Source organism: Balaenoptera musculus, chromosome 18, assembly GCF_009873245.2.
Source record: "Balaenoptera musculus isolate JJ_BM4_2016_0621 chromosome 18, mBalMus1.pri.v3, whole genome shotgun sequence".
Classification (NCBI taxonomy): domain Eukaryota; kingdom Metazoa; phylum Chordata; class Mammalia; order Artiodactyla; family Balaenopteridae; genus Balaenoptera; species Balaenoptera musculus.
The window spans coordinates 68235556-68258918 of record NC_045802.1 but is presented as its reverse complement, the minus strand read 5'-3'; the positions used below and the strand labels follow the sequence as shown (position 1 = coordinate 68258918).

The window sequence follows — 23363 nt, the reverse complement described above, 5'->3', positions numbered from 1 at the left end:
AGATAAATAGCAGCCGGCCAAGCCAAGAGATGGGAGTGCAGTGGGAAGGAATGTCACAGCTGTTGGTGGAACAGCTTGTGAAAGGCCAGGAGTAGGAAATCCTGTAAGGCTAAGATGGAGAGAAAGGCGGGACCCACCTTCAAGCTGTGTCCCTGGGTACCTCTCTCTGAGAGACTAGCAAGTCAGAAAAAAGAATCTCCCTGTGTACAAGGGGATTTCTCTTAATGAGATATATGCCTTCCCTGTACCTGTTGATTTCAGCAGCACAGAGAACACTAATCAATACTGAATTTTAGAAGACCTGTCACAGGCTATATGAAATTAAGGCAATGAAAAGATTGGATCTGCAGATAAGAGGTTCCTATCTCCAAGTGAAATATCAAACTCCTATCCTGCATATGAAACATAACTCCATGTATAACAAACTGATTACTGTAATTCAGCAATGAGCAAATCATGTCTAGTGAATAAATCAATGTAATCACCTCACAAGGAGAAGTCTTTACAGCAGCTAGGGCAGAAAGGGGAGGGCACTGAACTTGGCACAGAAGAGACTGGGCCTGGTTGTCTGAGTTCTGCAGCAAGTCACTGGTCCTCTCTGGGCCTCGAATCCTCATTTACACAAGAAATAGTTGCTGTGGTTGTTGCTTGTGCTTCTAAAACCCATTACTCTGGCATTAACATAATCAAAAGTACTTTAATCACCAAAGGAAAGGATTTAAACAATTTATAAGTCACAGATTTACTACGGTTTTGTCTGAGGAAAAAAAAAAAAAAAAAAAAAAAAAGGAGCATGTGCCCTCAAACTGTCTTAAATTAAAAAACCAGTTAAGTTCATGTACCTTTTAAAGGCTGATAAATCACGCATAACCAAGTATAAAGATAATTAAAATTTTAGTACAAGCAAATGAAATTATGATTTTTTTTTTAAAAGAAAAGAGAAAGTAAAAACTTTAATGTAACTAGGCAGGCAGGCAATGACTGGGGCTGCTCACTTCCCTTTTCGTTGGTCTCACTTCCCTTCTTAGGTTAAAATACTCCTAATATGTAAATTATTCCACTAAAGTCTTCCAAAGTTCTTAACAATTTGTAGGGATGTTTTTGCAAAAGGAATTACTTCTAGACTTCCATGTGACAGAAAAGGGATATGAAGCATTGGGAACTTAATAAATAAAGCAAACCAAAGTAGGTAAAGGTATATGCAAAGCAGAAGCAAATAACTGAGGGTCCCAAAATTTCTACCATTTAGAAATGGTTTAGCAGTAAAAAGTGGATATTCAATGATTTTAGGAACTTTGTAGTAAAGGGTTAACGCTGTTTGGAAGTTACCTACTAGGTGCCAGGTTAGCTCTTGGACTTCTCTGGTTTAGAGTCCTCACAATCCTACCAGATGGGTATTATCTCTATTTTAGCACTATAGAAACTAAGCAGGAACAAAGGCTCAGAGTGCTTAAGTAACTAGACAAAGTCACACAGCTTAGAAACTAAGTTATACTATGAATTCTATTCAGTCAACATCAAATCTCATTCTCTTTCAACAGATGATGCAGACTTTAAGCACCAAAGTAAACAAACTGAAGACATTTTCTCCTTTCTGTATGATTCTCTTAAATATATGCCATCATTTCATGAGGAGCTTATGCTAAGCATGACTTCATAAACAAATCATTTGTGAAAGAGAAAAACCACATCCAGGGCAAAGTCATAAGTTGAAAAAGCCTTATTTCAGAGAGTACTTCCTGAAAGAGACAAGGCAGCAATTACAGCTGAACAAGTACCAACTCCTATACCGAGTATTATATTTGAAACAACTTTTTAAAGCAACGGAAGAACCTAAAACAAAAGAAATACAGCATTTCTTAAATATACCATTTCTAGAAAGAGCTATTTTAACACAAGCAACTCAAAGAAATCTCTTTTACAGAACTGGGTATACCAAGAAATGTTCCTCTCAAATACAGCCTTTTGATGGACAGGAGGTAAGTAGCATTTAATTAACTTCATCACAGATTATCAGAAATAATGCTGTACTTATTTACTAAATCTCAAAATCCTTGTTTTATTTTAATAATATATTACTGAAACTATGTTGGTGAAGGACCCTCAAATGGGATATACTGTCATCTTCCTACATTATTAACATGTTGTTTCATTTATTTTCAATACTGTTTTACATTAATAGTAAATGTAATTTTTTTCAACTTAAAGAAAATGTTGATACAATAAATCATAAATGTCTTTAGGAGTCTTTGTCACCTGGTTTCAATTACATTGTTTCACAGAATGTACTTAAAGGCTTTTAAGAAAAGACTATAGCTAATCATGGAATCTAAAGCTTTTAAAATGCTGACTTAAAAGCCAATCACTTTTCAATATTTATCCAAAAATTTATCTGTGTGTACAGAGTACAACCTGTATGGTAATGCCTTTAAAACACATGCATCACACATATTTTAGTTAACCTTAAGCAAATGAACACAACTGTTGGTGACATAAAGTCAGCTTGAACCCAATGAGGGGAAAAAGATTTACTCAAAAATGGTTTGTAAGTAAGGAATTTCTGTGACAAAATTCGGGAATAAGGATGGGTGGAGGGAGTTCTGATACAAAAGAAAAAAGGATACAAAATGTCATTTACATTACAATTTTTACTATTTAAAAATTCATGGAAAGTTAAAAATGAGTCAAGTCTCTAAAATTATTTTCCTTTGTATGATAATACTAGAGAGTTAATTTTTCTATGTAGTATTTTTCTCATTTTATAGAAATTAATATTCTAGTCAACACAATATTTGGAAATTTTAATAAATACAGGCTTTTAAATATATAGAATTCTACTCCAAAATCATATTTAACCTAAATATTTGGCAAACTCGCTACAGTCAGGAAGGTAGGAAGGGAAGAAAGGAGGGAGAAGAAAACAAATTCATACCTTGTATTTGTCCTCAGCAACTGCTCGAATTAGTTTTAAATTACAGCCCATGATGCCACTACCAGATGGCTAACCTCCCCCAGTTTTCACTAAAGAGAGACTCAGGGCTGAATGAGAGAGAGACCATTCTGCAAAGTGACATTTTTGAGGGAAACTTTTCTTACACCTCCATATTTCAAGGAGGATGCCACAAGGTTCCATCTCTGTGTAGCGAGTCTATTTTTAAAATCACTGTTGTTGATGTTATATCGTGGGTGATAGAAGTTTCACACTGAGGGGGTCACAGCTAAACTCCTTTCCAGTAGAAATGGGCATTTGCGGGGGGGTGGAAATTAGTTTCTGCAAACACATAAAGTTACTGAGTGACTTCTTACTAATAACTATTTGTCTTTTTTTTTTTTTTTTTAACTCCTTTTTATTTATTTATTTATTTATTTATTTATGGCTGTGTTGGGTCTTCGTTTCTGTGCGAGGGCTTTCTCTAGCTGCGGCAAGTGGGGGCCACTCTTCATTGCGGTGCGCAGGCCTCTCACTGTCGCGGCCTCTCTTGTTGCGGAGCACAGGCTCCAAACGCGCAGGCTCAGTAGTTGTGGCTCACGGGCCTAGTTGCTCCGCGGCATGTGGGATCTTCCCAGACCAGGGCTCGAACCCGTGTCCCCTGCATTGGCAGGCAGATTCTCAACCACTGCGCCACTAGGGAAGCCCCAACTATTTGTCTTTGATATTCCTTTTTTAAAGTTAAATTTGACAAATAATACTTACGCTTCTGGATCTCGGTAGAGTGAGGGTGTGAAAGTTACTATACTAGCAATATCTTATTCTCAAGGTGTTGCTCTCCGTGCACCACTGCAGCAGTGTAATCAGCTTCTGGGGCACTGTTAAACACCATCTGGAAGACTCAGCATTAGGCACTCCCAACTGTGCATTAAAAACTAGCCCATCTATTGTTTTAAGAGCCAAGATCTCATGGGACTTCCCTGGCAGTCCAGGGGTTAAGACTCTGCGTTCCCAGTGCATGGGGTATGGGTTCGAACCCTGGTTGGGGAACTAAGATCCCTCATGCTGCAAGGTGTGGCCAAATAAAAAACAGAGAGTAAAGTTCTTGATCTGTATACCATGGCACAAGACACTGCTGTTTCTAGACCTATGATAATCTAGAGAGAACATAATACTATGAAGAAGTGTTTGCCACTTAAAAAAAAAAAAAAACGGTTTAATGGCCAATTAAGCAAGCCTTCATTGACAAACTAGAGAGTGCCTGCTGTGGGTCACCCTGCCAAAGTTTCCTTCCTCCACTTATCCATCAATTCAGCAAATATTACTTACTGAGTATCTACTATGTACTCACCAGGCAGTGGGGATTTAGCAGTAAAAAGGAAAAGTTCCTGCTCTCAAATGAGAATTACTGTGAATATTCAGTAAGCAACCAGTTATATGGTTTCTTTATTAGTTTTCTAATACATAATTTATATATTAAAATTATATTTAATGAGTAAAAATTCATTATTTGGACATTACTAACCTGGGTCACCAAATATTTAAACAGAATGAAGATGATAAAAAGTGGCAAACTATCAATACTTTCTAAGATTCAAAATTCAGAATGGTCTTTCCCCAATTAGTCCCAACAAAGGATACCTATCATAGGCACAACTGCTACCCAATTTCACACTGCAGAGAGAAAATGAATACATTTGCCAGTGCATTATGACACACCAGACCATCTTAATACACTAATATTTAGTACATATTAGTAATAATACCTAGGGAGTGTATTTCTTAATAAATACTAAGACACATATATTGACTCTATGACATAAAATACTGTCAAAATTAAAATCCACTGATATGCCAAGTCGAGTGTGAGAATGTTAAGCATTTATTTTTTCAACAAAGAGTTTTATTCCTCCTATTCTTAACTATTTTACAGTTTCTAAGTGTCATGCCCACCAACAAGCTATAAGATGACCACCCCTCACAATCAAGCTCAACCTGGCCCTTCTATCGACCCATATCCAGATGAATACAAAATAGCAGCCCTTGTCTTCTACAGCTGCATCTTCATAACTGGCTTATTTGTTAATGTCACCGCCTTATGGGTTTTCAGTTGTACCACCAAGAAGAGAACCACTGTGACCGTCTATATGATGAATGTGGCACTACTGGACTTGGTATTTATAATGAGCTTACCCTTTCGAATGTTTTATTACGCAAAAGGTGAATGGCCGTTTGGAGAGCACTTCTGCCAGATTCTTGGGGCTCTCACAGTGTTTTACCCAAGTATCGCTCTATGGCTTCTTGCTTTCATTAGTGCCGACAGATACATGGCCATCGTACAGCCGAAATACGCCAAGGAACTTAAAAACACATGCAAGGCCATGCTAGCATGTGTGGGAGTCTGGATAATGACCCTGACAACCACCATCCCACTCCTACTGCTCTATGAGGACCCAGATAAAGCCTCCACCCCTGCCACCTGCCTCAAGATTTCTGACATCATCTACTTAAAAGCTATCAATGCGCTGAACTTCACTCGACTGATTTTCTTTTTCTTGATTCCTCTGTTCATCATGATTGGGTGCTACTTGATCATTATTCATAGTCTCCTTCACGGTAAGACATCTAAGCTGAAGCCAAAAGTCAAGGAGAAGTCTATACGGATCATTATCACGCTCATGGTGCAGGTGCTCGTCTGCTTCATGCCTTTCCACATCTGCTTTGCTTTCCTGATGCTGGGAGGGGACGAGAACAGCTACAACCCCTGGGGAGCCTTCACCACCTTCCTCATGAACCTCAGCACCTGTCTGGATGTGATTCTCTACTACATTGTTTCAAAACAATTTCAGGCTCGAGTCATTAGTGTCATGTTATACCGCAATTATCTTCGGAGTGTGCGCAGAAAGAGCTTCCGCTCAGGTAGCTTACGGTCCCTAAGCAACATAAACAGTGAAATGTTATGAACGGTCATTGTTTGTCTTCCATCTCTTTAAATTCACTTTACTAACTTAGGGTCAGTGGATATTCTGTATGATATCATCAAGTCCCTTCTCTCCCGAAAAAAAATAATAAACTTTAAGAACTCTTCCTCCTTTGTGAGATCTTATTACTGTGGCAGCATAATTAAATATACTGAAGTATTTTAATAAATTCATTATTTTTATCTTTAAAACCTGTATAAAACATTTTCATGAATTACTGGGAGAAAAGCATCCAATTCGTGTTTCATATTCAAGCCTTATCTAAATACATAGTTGACTTTTTGGATTTAATTCTATGTGCAAGTGAGTCATGATGTCAATCAGGTCAGCAGGCAAAATAATGGAGCTATTGTTTGAAATAATTTGACTGAATTATTTTCCAGCTAGATGCAGCTCCCTTTGGTCTAATTTATACTCAGAATTGGTGGTCTAAATCCAGTACTTTGTATTCTAAACACCAAACTTCCATGATTCCTACACAAACAACTATGTTCAACTCATCACTGTTACTGCTGCAGAGCAAAATTTGCAGAAGCAAAAGCACCTGCGGGTGCTGTAAAGGCCATTGCCATCAGCCCCCACCTACTCTAAATTCATTTTTCCTTTGGAAACAGACTACAGTCATTCAATAAACACTTACTGAGAGCCGAGTATGCACCAGACTCTACTTGAGACTAGTGGTGGGGGGACTTCCCTGGTGGCATAGTAGTTAAGAATCTGCCTGCCAATGCAAGGGACACGGGTTTGAGCCCTGGTCCGGGAAGATCCCACATGCTGCGGAGCAACTAAGCCCGTGAGCCACAACTACTGAGCCTGCGCTCTAGAACCCGCGAGCCACAACTACTGAAGTCCGTGGGCCTAGAGCCCGTGCTCCGCAACAAGAGAAGCCACCGCAATGAGAAGCCCACGCACCACAACGAAGACCTGATGCAGCCAAAAATAAATAAATAAAATAAATAAATTTATTTTAAAAAAAGGACAATTAATCCTGCCAAAGGGCAACAGGGTGCAGAAAGAAAACCAGCAGGTACGAGAATACAAATACATAGCATGTTAAGAAAGCTGAATGACTGACGGCGGAGTGGCTTGAAACACTGGATTGGGGTCAGATTATGAGGGCTTTGAAGGGAAAGAAAAAAACAACAATATATGGGGTGGGGAGGCTGCTCCTGCTAGGATGTCTGCATCGGTGACCTTACTTAGCTTCCTCCACTGCCCTGCGAATTACAGAGTATGAGCCCCAATTTACGGATGAGGGAAGTTGAGAGAAGTAACTTGCTCAAGATGACACACAAATGATACACGGCAGAGCTGGAATCTCAGGTGAATCTGGTCTATGTGATGGCAAAGCCTAAGCCATCCGTACTATTCTAGACTGCCCTGATGCCACCTTGAAGAAGTTTGATTTTTATTCTGAAGAAAATAAGGATTTAGAGGTTTTTAAAAGGAAGATTAGCATGGTCAAACTTGTATTTTAGAAAGATAACTTCTGAAAACATTGCATGAAATACTTTGGAATTGATAGGAAGACTAGTTGGAGAATTACTGCAAAAATCTAGGCAAGAAAAGATTGGTTAAGACTGGGATAATGACAGAAGGAGTCAAGGAGATGCGATGAAGAGCTGACTTATATAGGACTTCGAATGAATAAGAGTCGGTGCCCTACTCCACTGATGAGAAGAGGGAAAGATTTCCAGCTTGGATGACTGAGTATATGAAAATGCCATTAATTAAAATAAGGAGTACAGAAGGAGGAGGAGATAAGAGTGCAAAAAGAGAGGTGATCAGAGGAGGTAAGAGCTTCTGAACATGATGAATTTTCTTTGAGTCTTAGAAGTCACTAGGAAATATGACTGAAGAAAGATCAAGAAAGCAATATGGACTGGAAATAGAGAGCTGGGAAACAAACAACAGATGCTAACTGTAGTTGAAGCCATGGGGGTGGACGCGATAGCACAGAGAAAGCACCTGGAGTAAGCCTGAGAAAGGAGCTGCAAAGAGTAAAGAAGGTCAAAGAGGACCAGGAGACAGTAGTGTGCTAGGATTCAGGCGAGCAGGTTATTTCATGAAATAATGGGATGTCAAAAGCATCTAATGTGCTACTGAAAGGTCAGATAAGACAAGTGAAAATAAGCCATTGGCTTTAGAAATTAGTTGGTTACTGGTGACCTTTACAAGAGAAGTTTTAATAGTGGTGAGGTTAAAAAAGAGAGAGAGAGAATTAAATAGGAAGTGAAGAATTGTAGGAAGTGCAGGTAAACTTGGCATTGATGAGAAAGAAAAAGGTAACGACATTATGTGGAAAACACTGCAAATTATAAAACACATTGACTAAAAAAGGTTTCCTCTCCTGAGTTTCTGAAGCTTTGCTACCATCAAAAGATATATTTACAAAATGCAAAGTTTATTGAAGTAAAGATTTATGTTCCAAGAAGTCTATGTTTGAGAATGCGTCAAGATTCAAAAAAGCCATACTATAATGTTTCATGATTTAAAAGGAAAGAGAAATATATTCTCATTCAGGTGATGTCTGAATTAACATTCACACTGTCTTTCAAAGGGGATCCTATAACTTTTGAATTTACTCAAATTTGCAATTCTTGCTACTAGCTAAGATTTAAATAGGTAAAAGCCTTCTGGCCTTAAGAATTAGTTAAAACATTGTCACCAACTTCAAAATTGAATCGATCTTCCTTATATGTACCAGTCACAATTCCATAAAGAAATAAGTGTCATTCATTCAAAGAAATAACTGTCATTCAACTCTTATGTGCAATAGAAAAAAAAAAAAGTCATCACACAAGGGGACGATGTAAATAAGAATTAAAAGCTATGTTACTACCCAGCCACTAAATTTATCCTAACACAAACATACACAATACACATAACCCTTCTACAACTCAGTAGGCCTTATAAAGAACCAAAAAGAATTGGCCTCAACGAGAAATGTTTGGGGAAAACTAATGATTTAGTAATGCTGCTTCTTTTCTGAATCAACATGGAATCATTCCTAATGACTACACTATTTACCACAATAGCAGAATAGTCAACTTAAACTTCTTAGTCTAACTGCAATGACAACCCGTAAAACTCAAAAACTGCATAATTATGACACAGAACTTTATGTGTCTCCATTAAAATATTATTCAGAATCATACATTATTAAGACAACTAAACATCAATACTCATGCCAATAATTCAGTAAATCCCATGAAGGGCAGCTATGACCATAAATATTAACAATGTAAGTGTGAGAGCTATAAGATCACTAACCGTATTTTAAAAATAGAGATCCAAAGTGAATCTAAATCAAGGTACTTGCAATAGCCTAATAGTTCTCAAAAATATATACTGAAAATTAAAATAAGTCTGAAGTTAGTACACACAAATTTTAAATATATGTTACCTTTATTTTATAGTATCTCATCTCCTAAAAACAGTCTCAGAAACTTAATTCAGAGATGCTTTAAAGGCATTTATATGTGCTAACAACTCTGCTCCTAAATGCCAATTATTTCATAAACTAATACATGTTTTCTCGTTTTGTTTTTAAAGAAGACCAACACAATATGAAAGCACAGACACTCTATGAGTTAGGTTGCCCACTGCAGATTGGCTACAAAGTTATAACCTATATACTGATTTTCTTTTACCTTTGGTGGAAATATATAAACAATATCATTTAAAAAAAGCATCATTCTTCAGAAGCTTAACTTCAGACAAATAAATTTTGTTTCCTAATCTAATTAATTAAATTTTGTGTTTTTATGTTTAATTAGTTAACAAAGTTACAAAGACAAAATTTCACTATGAAAACACAAGTCTATCTTCAGGACCAGAACAGAAAATTCATTAAAAATTCTCTAAAATATGAGATTTGAAAGCTGAAAAAAAGAGTGAGTGTAAAACAGATTCTGTTTCAAGAACATAATGAAAATGTTAAGTATACACTGGAATTTTTACATATAAAATCAATTTTACTATATCTAAAAGTTTAAAATATTCTCTTACTGACTTTCATGGATAATAATGCTTTAAGTCAGATTTAAGTAGTTATGAATTAAGCTAATATTTGAGAGCTACTTACAATCCAGAAGGCAAATTCCTGGCTGCAGTGATACCAAAGGAATACCGCACAGCTTCAACGAGGATGAAGTCACCCACCGCTGACAAAACCCAGGAACCCAGCAGAAAGGACTAAAAATAAAACAGGAAGAACATTATAGCGAGGAGTCTTCTAAAAATAAACTAACATTTATTTAATTAGAACCAGCTCAGGTATATATATATTTTTTAAAGTTTGTTTTTGTTTGAGCAGACTTTTCAAAGTGAGGGAGTAAAACCATATTGGTCAAATGTATTAACTTCCATAATTTCTAAGTATGTTGAAGAAAAGATATTTATAGTATGACTTATTTTTACAACTAATACACAAACCATTAAGCAAAATAAGTGATTAGAATTTTATTAAAATAAAAATCCTTATTAAAATGGTTATTGCTGGGCTTCCCTGGTGGCGCAGTAGTTGGGAATCTGCCTGCCAATGCAGGGGACACGGGTTCGAGCCCTGGCCCGGGAGGATACCACATGCCGCGGAGCAACTAGGCCCGTGAGCCACAACTACTGAGCCTGCGCGTCTGGAGCCCGCAAGCCACAACTGCTGAGCCTGCGCTCTGGAGCCCGTGCGCCACAACTGCTGAGCCTGCGCGTCTGGAGCCCGTGAGCCACAAGTACTGAAGCCTGCGTGACTGGAGCCCGTGCTCCGCAGCAAGAGAGGCCAACACAACGAGAGGCCCACGCACCGCAACGAAAAGTGGCTCCCACTCGCCTCAACTAGAGAAAGTCCGCGCGCAGCAACAAAGACTCAGTGCAGCCAAAAAAAAAAAAAGGGTTATTGCCCACTCACACTGATATTATTATCTATTATCATCATTATTATTTTATTATGCTAATGGCTTAAATTTAAATTTTTTCTTTGGTTAATGTCCATGTTCCAAATCAGACAGAGGATCACGTAATAAAAAGATAATTGCTAATGAAACACCAAGCTTAACAAAATAAAACTATTTAAAAACAAGACAACAGAAACATTTTTTCTATAACCTAAGTAGCAAAGGGAAAATACATAAAAACTTACCGCAAATTTTCTGCTTCCATATCTTCTTTCAAATATCCTAAAATTATAAATAAGCAGACTACTGCAGAAAGTATCTTTCAAATCAAGGCAAATTATTCTTCCACAAATCAACCTCCAAATCTAGATGGGGATTTAAAAAAGAATAACAAATAAGAGTAAGATTTGTTCAGGTCTCTTCCTTAGCAAATTTTTTACGTTTACTTTATACTGCTTATTTTTAATACTCTAAGCTCAGATTCCCCAAGGTAGAACTGAAACTCTCCGTATCTCTGTAGCAGCTCTTAGAAATGCACACTGAGGGCTCCTTAAGAGGTTCTAGCAGGAGAGTGTGGCTATTCGCACCCCTAGACAGAGGGTGATTGTCCTCCATCCAGGCAGGTCCCACCTCTAGAGCACAGATGCCCACACAGTGGTGCAGGAGAAGGGGACTGTCGCCAACTTAGCCAGATGAACCAAATTAACCCCCCAACAGAAAGGTACCAACTCAAGGCCACAGGGCCCTGACATTCCCTTATAGCAGTGGTTCTCAGGGCTGGCCATATGCTAGAATCCCTTGGGGATCTTTCTAAAAAAGTACACCAATGCCCGGGCCCCACCACTAGGCTCCCTGACTCAGTTGGTCTAGGGTGAGGTCTTGGCATCAAAAAAAGAAAACAGTTTATGTAGGTGATTCTACTGTGCAGACAGGATTAAGAATCATTGTATTACAGCAACTGAAATCATACTGAAGCTCTACTATATTCCAACAGAAAGCAGTAGTATGGATAAATAACTGAATCACAGGAACTTGGCAAAGCCCACCTAAGCAATGGCATTAATGACATCCCTATGAAGAAAAGGTGTCAGTGCTCAAGAATGGATTATCATGCTTAAAATGGCTAATCAAGTATTTAGCAAAGAAAAGGTGGCAGGTTATAACCATAATTTGCACTAACACTCTCTGATATTGTGATTTATAATAAGAAATATATTTTGGTCTTTGCCCATTGGAATTTTCAAAGTGAAGAAAGCTATAACGGTGTCTTTTGTCGTGTTAATGAGGTGACTTTTGGAAGCACCTAAGAATGGGGGCTGGCTTCCAGGGGAACCAACCTTGTGATTAAAAGGTCAGAACTTTCAGTCCCACACCCTGACCTCCGGGGAGGGAGAGGGGCTGGAGGGTGGATCAAATGCCAATGGCCAGTGTTAATCAATCCTGCCTCTGTAATGAATCTCCACAAAAACCCAAAAGGACAGGGTTCTGAGAGCTTCCTGGGTGATGAACATGCGAAGATCTGAGGAGAGTGGGGCTCCGCACCCTTTCCCCTTACCTTGCCCTATGCATCTCTTCCATCTGGATGTTCATCTATATCCTTTAATAATAAACTGGTAATCCAGTACATAAAATGTTTCTCTGAGTTCTGTGAACTGTTCTAGCAAATTAATTGAGCCCAGGGAGGGGGTCGTGGGAACTCTGATTTACAGCCATTCGGTCAGAAGTACAGGTAACCACCCGGGCTGGTGACTGGCATCTGAAGTGCGAGTGCAGTGGGCAGTGCTGTGGGACTGAGCCCTAACCTTGTGGAATCTGATGCTCTCTGGGAAGATGGCGTCAGAACTGAGTTCAACCGTTCACCAAGTTGGTGTCTGAGAATTGCTTATCGTTGGTGTGGGGAAATCCCTGCCAAGTTGGAAATGGTACCGGGATACCCCTTTTGCACTCCACCTCACAGACAAGACCCAGCACCAGCATTTTTCATGCGATCAACCCATAAATCTCGAAAGCCATAGACTTCTGCTCTTCCCAGCAGCAAAAACCCAAGAGAATTTTCCTACTTGGTTTAACCACCACTATAAAAGTAATCCACAGACTCCCAATCTATTAGAGCTGAGAGAGCTTAGCTCCTCTAACAGATATTCAAACTGAGGCAGGTTTTTGAAAATGTTAAGTATGCATACTAATCATACAAAAAACAGATTTAACATTGTTTAATTCTCTTGAAATTAAAAATTGCATTTCCATGAGTAAAAACTGAAGCTGAAAAGAGATGTGTAAAAGGAAATACTGCAACTGCTTCATTATAATCTGCTTTGCTGAAATTATCAATAAATACAACTAGAGAAGTTACTTGTTAGTGGAATATTAATAATAAATAATATTTCTGACAAATTTAGAGGCTTTGAGAGACTAAGAATGGCAGGAAGGAAGGCAAATCAAAGAAGAAGGCCTGCCTTCTCCCCTCCCAGAGGCCAGTGGAGCGGAGCTCACCTGGAAGTCGTCCTTGACTGCCTGGAGGTCGTACACAAAGAACCTCTGACAGTGTGGAAGGAGGAGGGCCAGCAGGAGGGACAGGGCACTGGGGACCAGTAAAAGACCCTTGGACACAGGTGCTTTGTCTGGAGGGAAAAACAAAACCGCTTTCAGAATGACTGTCCCTAAGATTTGAAAAACCACACGAGTGAAAAGCAAGAGAATTCACTTCTTTTGAATCAGAATGAAGACAAAGTTCACACACTCTGGACTTTAATTCTTATTAACATATATTTTCAGAACATCTTCCTGCAGAGGTCAGTGATCAAAGAGCACCGGAAAGCAAGTGAAATCGGCTGACGGGGGCTTCCCTGTCATCTGGCTCTCATATGAGACCAAACCAGGTTTACTTCCATGGAATACCTTTTAGAAGACGGTCACCAAAGTATAGAGAAATAGACAGAGGAGTACGTTTTCTATGAAGCTGACCAGTTAGCGCCTGAGCATGACTGGGATTCACGTACAGAAACATTTACTTTAAGAAACTTACGAAGCGGTTCAAAGTGCTAACGCTGCTGCCTGCAGGGGTCTGCTGAGGGTTCCCACCACCGGCGCCCTGGAGCCTCGTCTAAATCTCACGCGGCCTTCAAGCAACAGCTCAGTTTCCACTTCCTTACATCAGTCTCTCCCATGTTAGCCTGAGGGGCTCTTCCCCCAGCCTGCATCCCCATTTCCAGGTACTAGTTGAGGAGTCAGGGTCTGGAACCTGTTTTGCCTTCCCGACTACATTAAAGATTCCCGAGGGAGGCCACCTGCCTTCTCTTCTCTGTGTTGGCCATAAAGCCTAGCACAGCTCCTTGAGGGCATGAAATGTCCAGATCATCAACAGGCAAGACCACAGGAAAGCATCACGGACATTTTCAGACAGAGACATTCTCAGATTGTGTGAGGTGCACTTCAGTGGGGAGTGAATCTACCAGTTACGGTTGGTAGTGCGGTTACTGCACTTGTTTGCGTACGTAAAAATAGCCCAACTACTTCCTCTCTGGTAAGGTCTTACAAACAGCTAAACTGGAACCATCGGTAAAGTGGCTGCATACTGTCTTCACGACCAAGATGCAATCAAGGCTTCAGGGAATCTAAGAGCTAACGGAGCTCCCCGCCCCCCAGAAAACGGAGTCCCCACCACCTCGTACCCCAAACGTACCGCAAAGCACCGTGGTTGTGAGCCTGACCAACCTAAATCCTAACGCGAGCAATTTCAGCCTGTTTTCCTCACCTGTAAAATGAAGATAAGAGACGCTACCTCAAGAGTGTTATGAGAAGTAAATAAAGAATGAATATAGGGAAAACTGCTCCAACCACCGCAATCACCACCCCAGGAGAATGGGCCTCCTTGGTTAAAGGCAAGCTCCTCCCTTATTATTCCGACAGGACCGAAGACGGAGCAGAGGTGACACAGGTGCACCTTGAAGGTTTCCTCCTTCAACTTGGACTTCACCGATCCTTGTGAAATGGGTCCCATCATTTATTCATTCCTGCCTCTTCCTTGCTGCCTGCAAGATTCCACTGTAGGTTCATGGTCTCAAATCTCAAACTGACACTCTCCACTGACCAGCAATGCTACTGCTCTTCTCTAGTAAGTGTGCTCTCTCCTCAAACCTTCCTGCTCCACACTCCCAATGGCTTACAAGTTACCATATGAATAAATGAATGGTTTGCTTTGGTATTCTCACTCATATCTCTACAATTAATAAGCACCTACTACTGCAGACCATGCATTATCCTAGGTCCTGGGGTACAGCAGTAAATGATGGACAAAGTCCCTCCCCTTGTGGTACCTACAGTCTAGACAGCAGAGAAAAGAAAATACACAAAGCAAGGTAAATATCATGTCAGATACAAATAAATCCTATAGAGAAATTAAGCGGGGTAAAGAGTGAGGCTGTGTTACCCACCATGGATTTCCTGCTCTCTTTCCAGATAAAAGATAGGATTGCTACCCACCCACACCTGCCCCTAACTGAAGTGGCATATGGCAATGTGACTTGCTTTGGCCAAGTCAACATAATAGATGTCACTTCTAGGCAAATATTGGAGAGCCAGTGAATGGCCTTTCCCTCGGCCAATGCTCAAGATGGTGGCTATGCTATGAGCCGGACGCCAGAGTTCAAGACAATACGGAGCAGGCCCTGCCAGGCGACTTACAATGGAGGGACACCAGCAGTAAGAAACAAACCTTGTTGTTTCAGGTCCCTGACATTTTAGAGCTGTTTGCTACTGCAGCATAACTAGCCTATCCTGGTTTAGGGGAAAACATAGTGCTAGTGGGGAAAGAAGGGTGCTCTTTTTCATAGCGTGATTAGAAGGCCCTCCGACAAGGTGAAATTTGAGCACACACCTGAGGATGGGGGCCTTGCAGATATCTGGGGAGCAGTATTCTCGGCAGGGAAAAGAGCAAGTCCAAGTGCTGTGAGACAGGAACACACTCAATACGATCAAGAAACAGTAAGGCTGCCAAGGCAGCTAACAGCAGAAGAAGCGAAAAGCAGAGAGGCAGGATATAAGGTCAAAGAAGTCGAGGAGCAAACAGTGTAGAACCCGATAGGCCATAAGGACTTAACCTTTCCTCTGAGAGTGACAGGATGCTCTTGGGGACGTTAAGGAGAGGTATAACATGATCAGACATGTTTTCAAAGGATCGCTTTGGTTGCTAAATTGAGAAGAGATTACAGGAAGGCAAGCATAGAAGAAAGGAGACCAGTTAGGAGGCTATCATAATAATCCAGACAAAAGATGATGATGGCCTGGACCAGGGTGGTTTGGGTGGGGGTAGTGAGAGTGCTCAGAACTGGGGTATGTTTGGAAGGTACAGCAGGCAGGATTTGCTGGCTAACTGGGTATAATGTATGGGTAAATGGAGAAATCAAAGATGACCGAAAGTTTTTGTTGCGAGCCAGCAGAACTGTTGCCAGTTCCTAAGATGGAAAATTCTGTCACCCTCGCCCTTACCATGCCTATAAGATCTGGGCCCACCTTGCAAACTGTTCCCTAACCCCCATCTCCACCCCCCACCTCCTAGGGCTCTACCCTTTATACCAATGCTGCTCAAAGTAACTAGCCCACAAGCTGTTACCAGTCCAGAGTGAGAACAGAATGTGAACCAACACACTATGTCCTGCAGGGAGGAAGTCCTGCTATGAAAAAAATATCACCTGTACTGAACACGTGCTCTGCTCAAATGTCACCTTATCTGTGGATACACCATGTAATTCTCTATCCCCTTTGTTCTGGTTTATTTTTTCACAGCACTTATCAACAACTGACTTATTAATAGTGATTCACCAAATCTATGATTCAAACTGACTGTAAGATATACCATTATTTTAGGTGTTACTAAAAAAGAAACACTGTCAAATAATTCTAAGATGGCATCAGCTGTAAAGTACAACCCAATATTAGAAACACTGAAATGTGAAAAAATGCAATTTGGAATCAAGAAATACATTTCTCTGTGTATTGTCCGTCTCCCCATCCTCAGTCCCCACTAGAATATAAGCCTCTTGAAGGCAACAATTTTGTCTGTGTATGTTCACTGCTGCAGTATCCTTCATGCCTATAACAGGATCAGGTCCATAAAGGCAGTCAACAAGTGCTTATCTAATGAAAGGTGACTGATATATACGAGATGCTCAATAAATACTGGTGAAAGCAACCCAAGCATCCATTGATGGATAAGTGGATAAACAAAATGTGGTATATCCATACAGTGGAATACAATGAATTATATTCAGTCTTTAAAAGGAAGGAAAGGGCTTCCCTGGTGGCGCAGTGGTTGAGAATCTGCCTGCCAGTGCAGGGGATACGGGTTCGAGCCCTGGTCTGGGAGGATCCCACATGCCGCGGAGCAGCTGGGCCCATGAGCCACAATTGCTGAGCCTGCGCGTCTGGAGCCTGTGCTCCGCAACAAGAGAGGCCGTGATGGTGAGAGGCCCGCGCATCGCGATGAAGAGTGGCCCCCACTTGCCGCAACTGGAGAAAGCCCCTGCACAGAAACGAAGACCCAGCACAGCCATAAATAAATACATAAATAAAAATAAAAAATAAAAGGAAGGAAATTCTCACATGCTACATCATGGATAAACTTTTTGGACATTATGCTGAAGGAATAAGCGAGACACAAAACGGTAAATACTGTATGATTCCATTCCTATGAGGTACCTAAGGTGTCAAATTCAGAGACAGGAAATAGAAAGGTGGTTTTGAGGGGCTGGGGGGAGAGAAGAATAGGGAGCTGTTTAATGGGTATAGAGTTTCAGTTTTGCAAGATGAAGAGTTCTAGCAACAAATGCACAACAATGTGAATGTGCTTAATGCCATGGAACCATACACTTAAAAATGGTTAAGATGGCAAACTTATGTTATGTGTATTTTACCACAATTAAAAATAAAGACTAAAAATAAATAAAATATTTACTGAATTAATAACAGATCCTATTTATACAACCATTTTAATTCTGTCTAGGACTAAATCCCTAAAAATACAGACCTGATTACTTAACTCAGATAACACTACCATTAAGTCCTCCTCTTAAGATGAACAAAAATCAGATCCCAGAAACCTATGAGGAAAGTAACAGATAATATGCAATGGTCCAAGAAGTCCCACATCACAGGACAAGTATACAGTATTACTATGGACAGCAGGATTTACCGATTAACTCAAGATCTGTACATTTCACCATACGAAGTCTACCGCAAAACAAACAAAAAAAGAACTTTAAATGATTATTAAATTCTAGTTAACAACATGTATGCTTAAGTGTTTAGAGATAAAGTGACTACAACTTACTTTGAAATCCACCAAAAAATAAGACGAATTGATGAAACAGAGAACGGATATTTAATAAAGCAAATATGTAAAATGTTAATTGCAGAATCTAGGTGGTAGGTATATGGTGTTCATTACACCATTCTTCAACTGTGGAGGTGGGCACATAGTGGATCACAGAATATGAGAGCTAAGACTTCAAAATACATGAAGCAAAAACTTATAGAAACAGATAAATCCACAAATATAGTAGGAATCTTCAGCACTCCTCTCTCAGTAATCAATAACACAAGTAGACAGAAAATCAGTGTCATGGACTGAAATGTCCCCCGCCCTCCTCCAGATTCATATGTTGAAGCCCTAACCCCCAATTCGACTGTATTTGGAGATAGGGTCTTTAAAGAGGTAGTTTAAGGTTAAATGAGGTCACAAAAGTGGGGCCCTAATACAATCTGTTCTTATTGGAGAAGGAAGTGGCACCAGGGATGCACACATACAGAGGAAAGGCCATGTGAACACACAGGGAGAAGACGGCCATCTACAAGCCAAGGAGAAAGGCCTCAGGAAAAACCAAACTTGCCAATGCTTTGCTCTTGGACTTCCAGCCTCCTGACCTGTGAGAAGATAAACTTCTGTTGTTTAAGCCAGCCACCCATGCTGTAATACGTTGTCATATCAATCAGTAAGAATATAGAAGACTTGAAAAACAATATCAGTCAATTTGACCTGATTGACATTTATAGTATACTCCACCCAACAACAAAAAATTACACATTTTTTTTCAAATGGATAAGGAACATTCCCCAAGATAGACCATATTCTGGGCCATAAAACACACCTCTATAAATCTAAAGAAATTAAAATCATACAAAGTACATTCCCTGATTACAACAAAATTAAAGTAGAAATCAACAACAGAAAGATGGATGGAAAATCCTCCAAATACAGCTGACCCTTGAACAACACAGGTCTGAATGTCAAGGGTCCACTTATATGATTTTTTTTCAGTAAGTACATACCACGGCACTACACAATCCACGGTTGGTTGAATCCACGGATGCAGAACCACGGATATGAAGGGCCAACTATAGAGTTATACTCGGATTTTCAACTGCATGGGGATCAGCACTGCAAACACCCACATTGTTCAAGGGTCAACTGTACTTGAAAATTAAACAACATACTTCTAAATAATACCTGGGTCAAAGAGGGAGTCACAAGGGAAATTAGAATATATGTTAAATAGAATAAAAAGTAGTACAACCAAGCAAAATTTGTGGGCTGCAAATAAGGCAATGCTTAGAAAGAAATTTATAGCATTAAATGCTTATACAGGACGAGAAAAGGTCTCAAGTGACAATAAAGACTACAAACTTTAAAACACTAGAAAAAGACGAGCAAACGAAACCCTAAGCAAGCATACAGAAAGACAGAATTATGAGCAGAAATCAATGAAATTGAAAACCAAAATATAATAGAGAAAAATCAATGAAACTAAAAGCTAACTCTTTGAGAAGATCAATAAAATTTATACACCTCTAGCAGGACTTATCAGGAAAGAAAGAGAAGACACAATTACCAGTATCAAGAATAAAGGAGGGGACATCATTACAGATGCCATAGACATTAATAGGCTAGTAAGGGGTTGTACAACATTGTGAAATGCACTTAATGCCACTAGACTGTACACTTAAAAATGGTTAGAATGGTAAATTTTATGTATGTACTTTTATCATAAATAAAATAATTTTTAAAGGATAATAAGGGAATATCAGAAACAACATTTTAGCCACAAATTTGACAACTTAGATGAAATAGGCAAATTGCTTGGAAGATGCAATCTACTTATCAAAGTCAAAAAGAAACTTGAGCAGTCCTAGAGAAATGAAGAAACTGAATTCATAGTTAAGTCTTCCAACAGTGGCCGGGCGCGGAGAGCGCAGCGCAGTGCACCACGGGCGCACCGCACGGCAGGGCATGGAGGAGAGCAGCGAGTCCCAGCCGACCGTGGGCTGCAGCGATGTACGCCCGAGCGGCGACCGCGGCGGCGGCGCCCCCTCATGGGCCCCCGAGGACGCCTGGATGGGCACGCACCCTAAGTATTTAGAAATGATGGAATTAGATATAGGAGATGCCACCCAAGTTTATATAGCATTCTTGGTTTACCTGGACCTCATGGAGAGTAAAAGTTGGCATGAAGTAAACTGTGTGGGATTACCAGATCTCCAGCTCATCTGCCTTCTTGGTACTGAGACAGAAGAAGGGTTACAGACTGTGGTACCTACACCCATCAGTGCTTCCCTCAGCCATAACAGGATAAGGAAGATCTTGAAGGCATCTCGAAAATTGCAAGGTGATCCAGATTTGCCGATGTCTTTTACTTTGGCCTTAGTGGAGTCTGACTCCACAATAGTCTATTACAAACTTACTGATGGATTTATGCTGCCAGATCCTCAGAATATTTCCCTTAGAAGATGACACCTATACTTCCCGATGCTTGCTTTATTCACACAAGATTGGATTGAGACCCATCAGCCTGATTCATCTTTTATCTCAGAGATAGTCAGGGTTGACTTAGCTGGTCCCATTCCATAAGTTTTCTTTTTGAAGAATAAAACTTTCCCAGATAGAAGAATTTATTTTATTCAAAAATATAGGGTAGTTGCTCTAGAACTTTCTCATCTGGAGACAGTTTAATTATAGTTGTATACAAGTTTATGCCTAGGGTTTGTTCAGAAGGGTAGAACATTGTTGAGACTGCCACCTCTTTCCCTTACTCAACCCTCTCAGTGCCTCTTGGTCACTACAGCCAGCCTGGAATGGCATTTCAGGTACACCTTGACACCTGGAGAGTTTACTTTAGTCTGCTTTTTCATCCCCAATAGAAAGTATTCTTTCAATCGGTTTTTTCATGTTGCAATTACTGTTACTTCCCTCTTTGGTTGACTTTAAATCAAAACTAAAAATATGCTCATCCAGAGTGTAAAATTACATGTCTAGATTAATAGGGACCAGAGAATTGCTACCTACAAGAGTACTGGGTCTTTTTTTTCCATTCTTATTACCACCACCTGTACTGTATCATAGCTAGAATATTACAAGAGAGATAGTAGGGGACAGTGTTAACCTTAAAAACATCTTTCTTAAGTAAACCCAGTTTTTCCACTTTTGTTAATACCTCCTAATTAAGTTGCCTAAAGTATAAACAATTATATGCACAAAGATGTTTCAAGTGACATTTTGGGGCATATAATAATCCAAATTATAAATGACTTAAAAGTTTAAGGCAAGGGTCAGCAAAATTTTTCTGGAAAGGGTCAGAAAGGAAATATTTTGGGCTTTTCAGGTCATATAGGCTTTCTCACAACTTCTCAGCTCTGCTGTTTGTAGGACAAAAATAACCATAAACAGTATCTAAATGAATGGATGTGGCTGTATTCCAATAAAACTTATTTGCAAATACAGGGCCATAGTTTGCCAACCACTGGTCTGGGGAAATAGTCGATGAACATATATAGCTAATGAATGGTGTGTTATGTACCCATTAAAAATTAGTAATGAATATACTGAAAAACATGAGAAAATATTTAGTAACAAAAAGCAAGATACAAAAGTATATGAATGTGTATGACTATGGCTATAAATAACACACCAAGTATATAATAAAAAGATGACAAAATAAATTACTAACTGGTTATAATAGGATGGCAGGGCAGGAAATGGATGACTTTGTCTTTCTGCAATATTTTAGTTTTTCTCTATTTGTATTACTTTTATAATAAAAATGTTTTAAAATAAAAAAAAAAAAAAGTCTTCCAACAAAGAAAACTCTAGGCCTGACAGCTTCACTGAAGAACTGTACCAAACACTTAAAGGAAAAAGAATACCAATCCTACACAAAATCTTCCACTACGTAGAAAGGAGAGAACACTTCCCGATTCATTTTTATGAAGCCAACATTACACTGATTCCAAAAACAAAGACATTAAAAGAAAACAAGAGACCAATATCTCAGACCAAATTGCTAATATCTTGTTGCAATATTCTCAACAAAATATTAGCAAACTGAATCCAGCTATACATAAATAGGATAATACATCACAACCAAGTGAAGTTTACACCAGGAATGCAAAGCAAATCAATCAATGTAACTCACTACACTGGTAAAGAAAAATGTACTGCACAACTCTATTCACACCCTGTACAATTATGTGCTTATTCTATGAAGCCAATTTTTGTCCATTCATGAGACAAAACTGGTCACCTACTGCTGTGTAGTTAATGACAGGTTATCCCTTTGATCTAACCTTACTCTTAATACTATCCAACATTTATTGAGCACTTAGCAAGTGCAAAGTCCCATTCACAGCACTTTATGTGCACCACCTTGTTCCTGAGGCTCCTACTCCTCAGGGCCTTTACATCTGCTACTCCCTCTGCTCCAGATGTTCTCCCCACATCCAGCCTGTCCTCATCACTCAGTTCTCACTTCAGACAGCATCTCAGAGTAGCATTCCCTCATGACTTTTCATTTATTGCAGAGCACTTTTCACTATTTGAAATTCTTCTTTGTTTCCTTCTTTGTCTGTCTCCCTCATCAGAATGTAAACTCAGTGAAGGCAGGGTCTTGCTTGTCTTGCTCACTACTATACATTTCTATACCCAGGACAGTATCTGGCATATAGTAGTGTTTTAGTAAGTATCTGGTGAAGGAAAGGATTATATGAGGTAGACACGACCCTCTCCAAACTTATAATATGAGAAAACTGCGACTCAAAGAGTAAGTTACCTGTCTGTGATCACAAATGACTTAGCCTGGGTTCCACTTAAAATAAAATGCAAGACAAAGACTAGCCGGCAGGTAGTTTATTTTGGAATGTGGTTCCAGGGAGCAGGAGTGAAGGACACAGGGAATGAAACACAGAGAGAAAGTCAATACAAGGATTCATTATGAAGCTGGCCACCTCTATGAGTTACAGATGTTTCTGTCAAGTGCTGAGTCCCACAGGATTTTCTAAGAAGCCTTGTGAATGTATCTCAGAACCATCACCCAGGGAAGAAACAGGAAAGCATTTTTATCCATCATCCCTCAAACGTCTAGAGTGGCCACAGAAAAGAAGCCCCAAGGGAAGAACAGAGAAATAGGCTTTACCAAAGCAGACCAGGTTACACCAAACAAGAGTATAGAAATACATGGAATAAGAGGTGAGGCTGAGGACACAGGAATGCTGTTCAAGAAGAGGTGTCTGATCTAA

The 23363-nt window shown here is 39.7% G+C and overlaps 3 protein-coding genes across 3 annotated transcripts in view; 2 read left to right on the top strand and 1 right to left on the bottom strand.

Moving 5' to 3' along the window:
* UBAC2 (UBA domain containing 2) overlaps nucleotides 1-23363 on the bottom strand; it is a 172000-nt gene that overhangs the window by 129131 nt on the left and 19506 nt on the right. The window contains exons 2-4 of the mRNA XM_036831551.1: nucleotides 13296-13423; nucleotides 11048-11167; nucleotides 9998-10107 (exon numbers count right to left, since the gene is read on the bottom strand). Coding sequence (XP_036687446.1) covers nucleotides 9998-10107; nucleotides 11048-11167; nucleotides 13296-13423 — 358 coding nt within the window. The remainder of the gene's footprint in view (nucleotides 1-9997; nucleotides 10108-11047; nucleotides 11168-13295; nucleotides 13424-23363) is intronic.
* On the top strand, nucleotides 1751-6016 carry GPR18 (G protein-coupled receptor 18). The gene is made up of 2 exons (XM_036831552.1): nucleotides 1751-1979; nucleotides 4863-6016. Exon 2 carries the CDS (start codon nucleotides 4897-4899, stop codon nucleotides 5890-5892), a length of 996 nt encoding a protein of 331 aa, XP_036687447.1. The 5' UTR covers nucleotides 1751-1979; nucleotides 4863-4896; the 3' UTR covers nucleotides 5893-6016.
* Nucleotides 20086-21832, top strand: LOC118884146 (tRNA-splicing endonuclease subunit Sen15-like). Its single transcript, XM_036831553.1, has one exon. The coding sequence runs from the start codon at nucleotides 20086-20088 to the stop codon at nucleotides 20584-20586; it is 501 nt and encodes a 166-aa protein (XP_036687448.1). The 3' UTR covers nucleotides 20587-21832.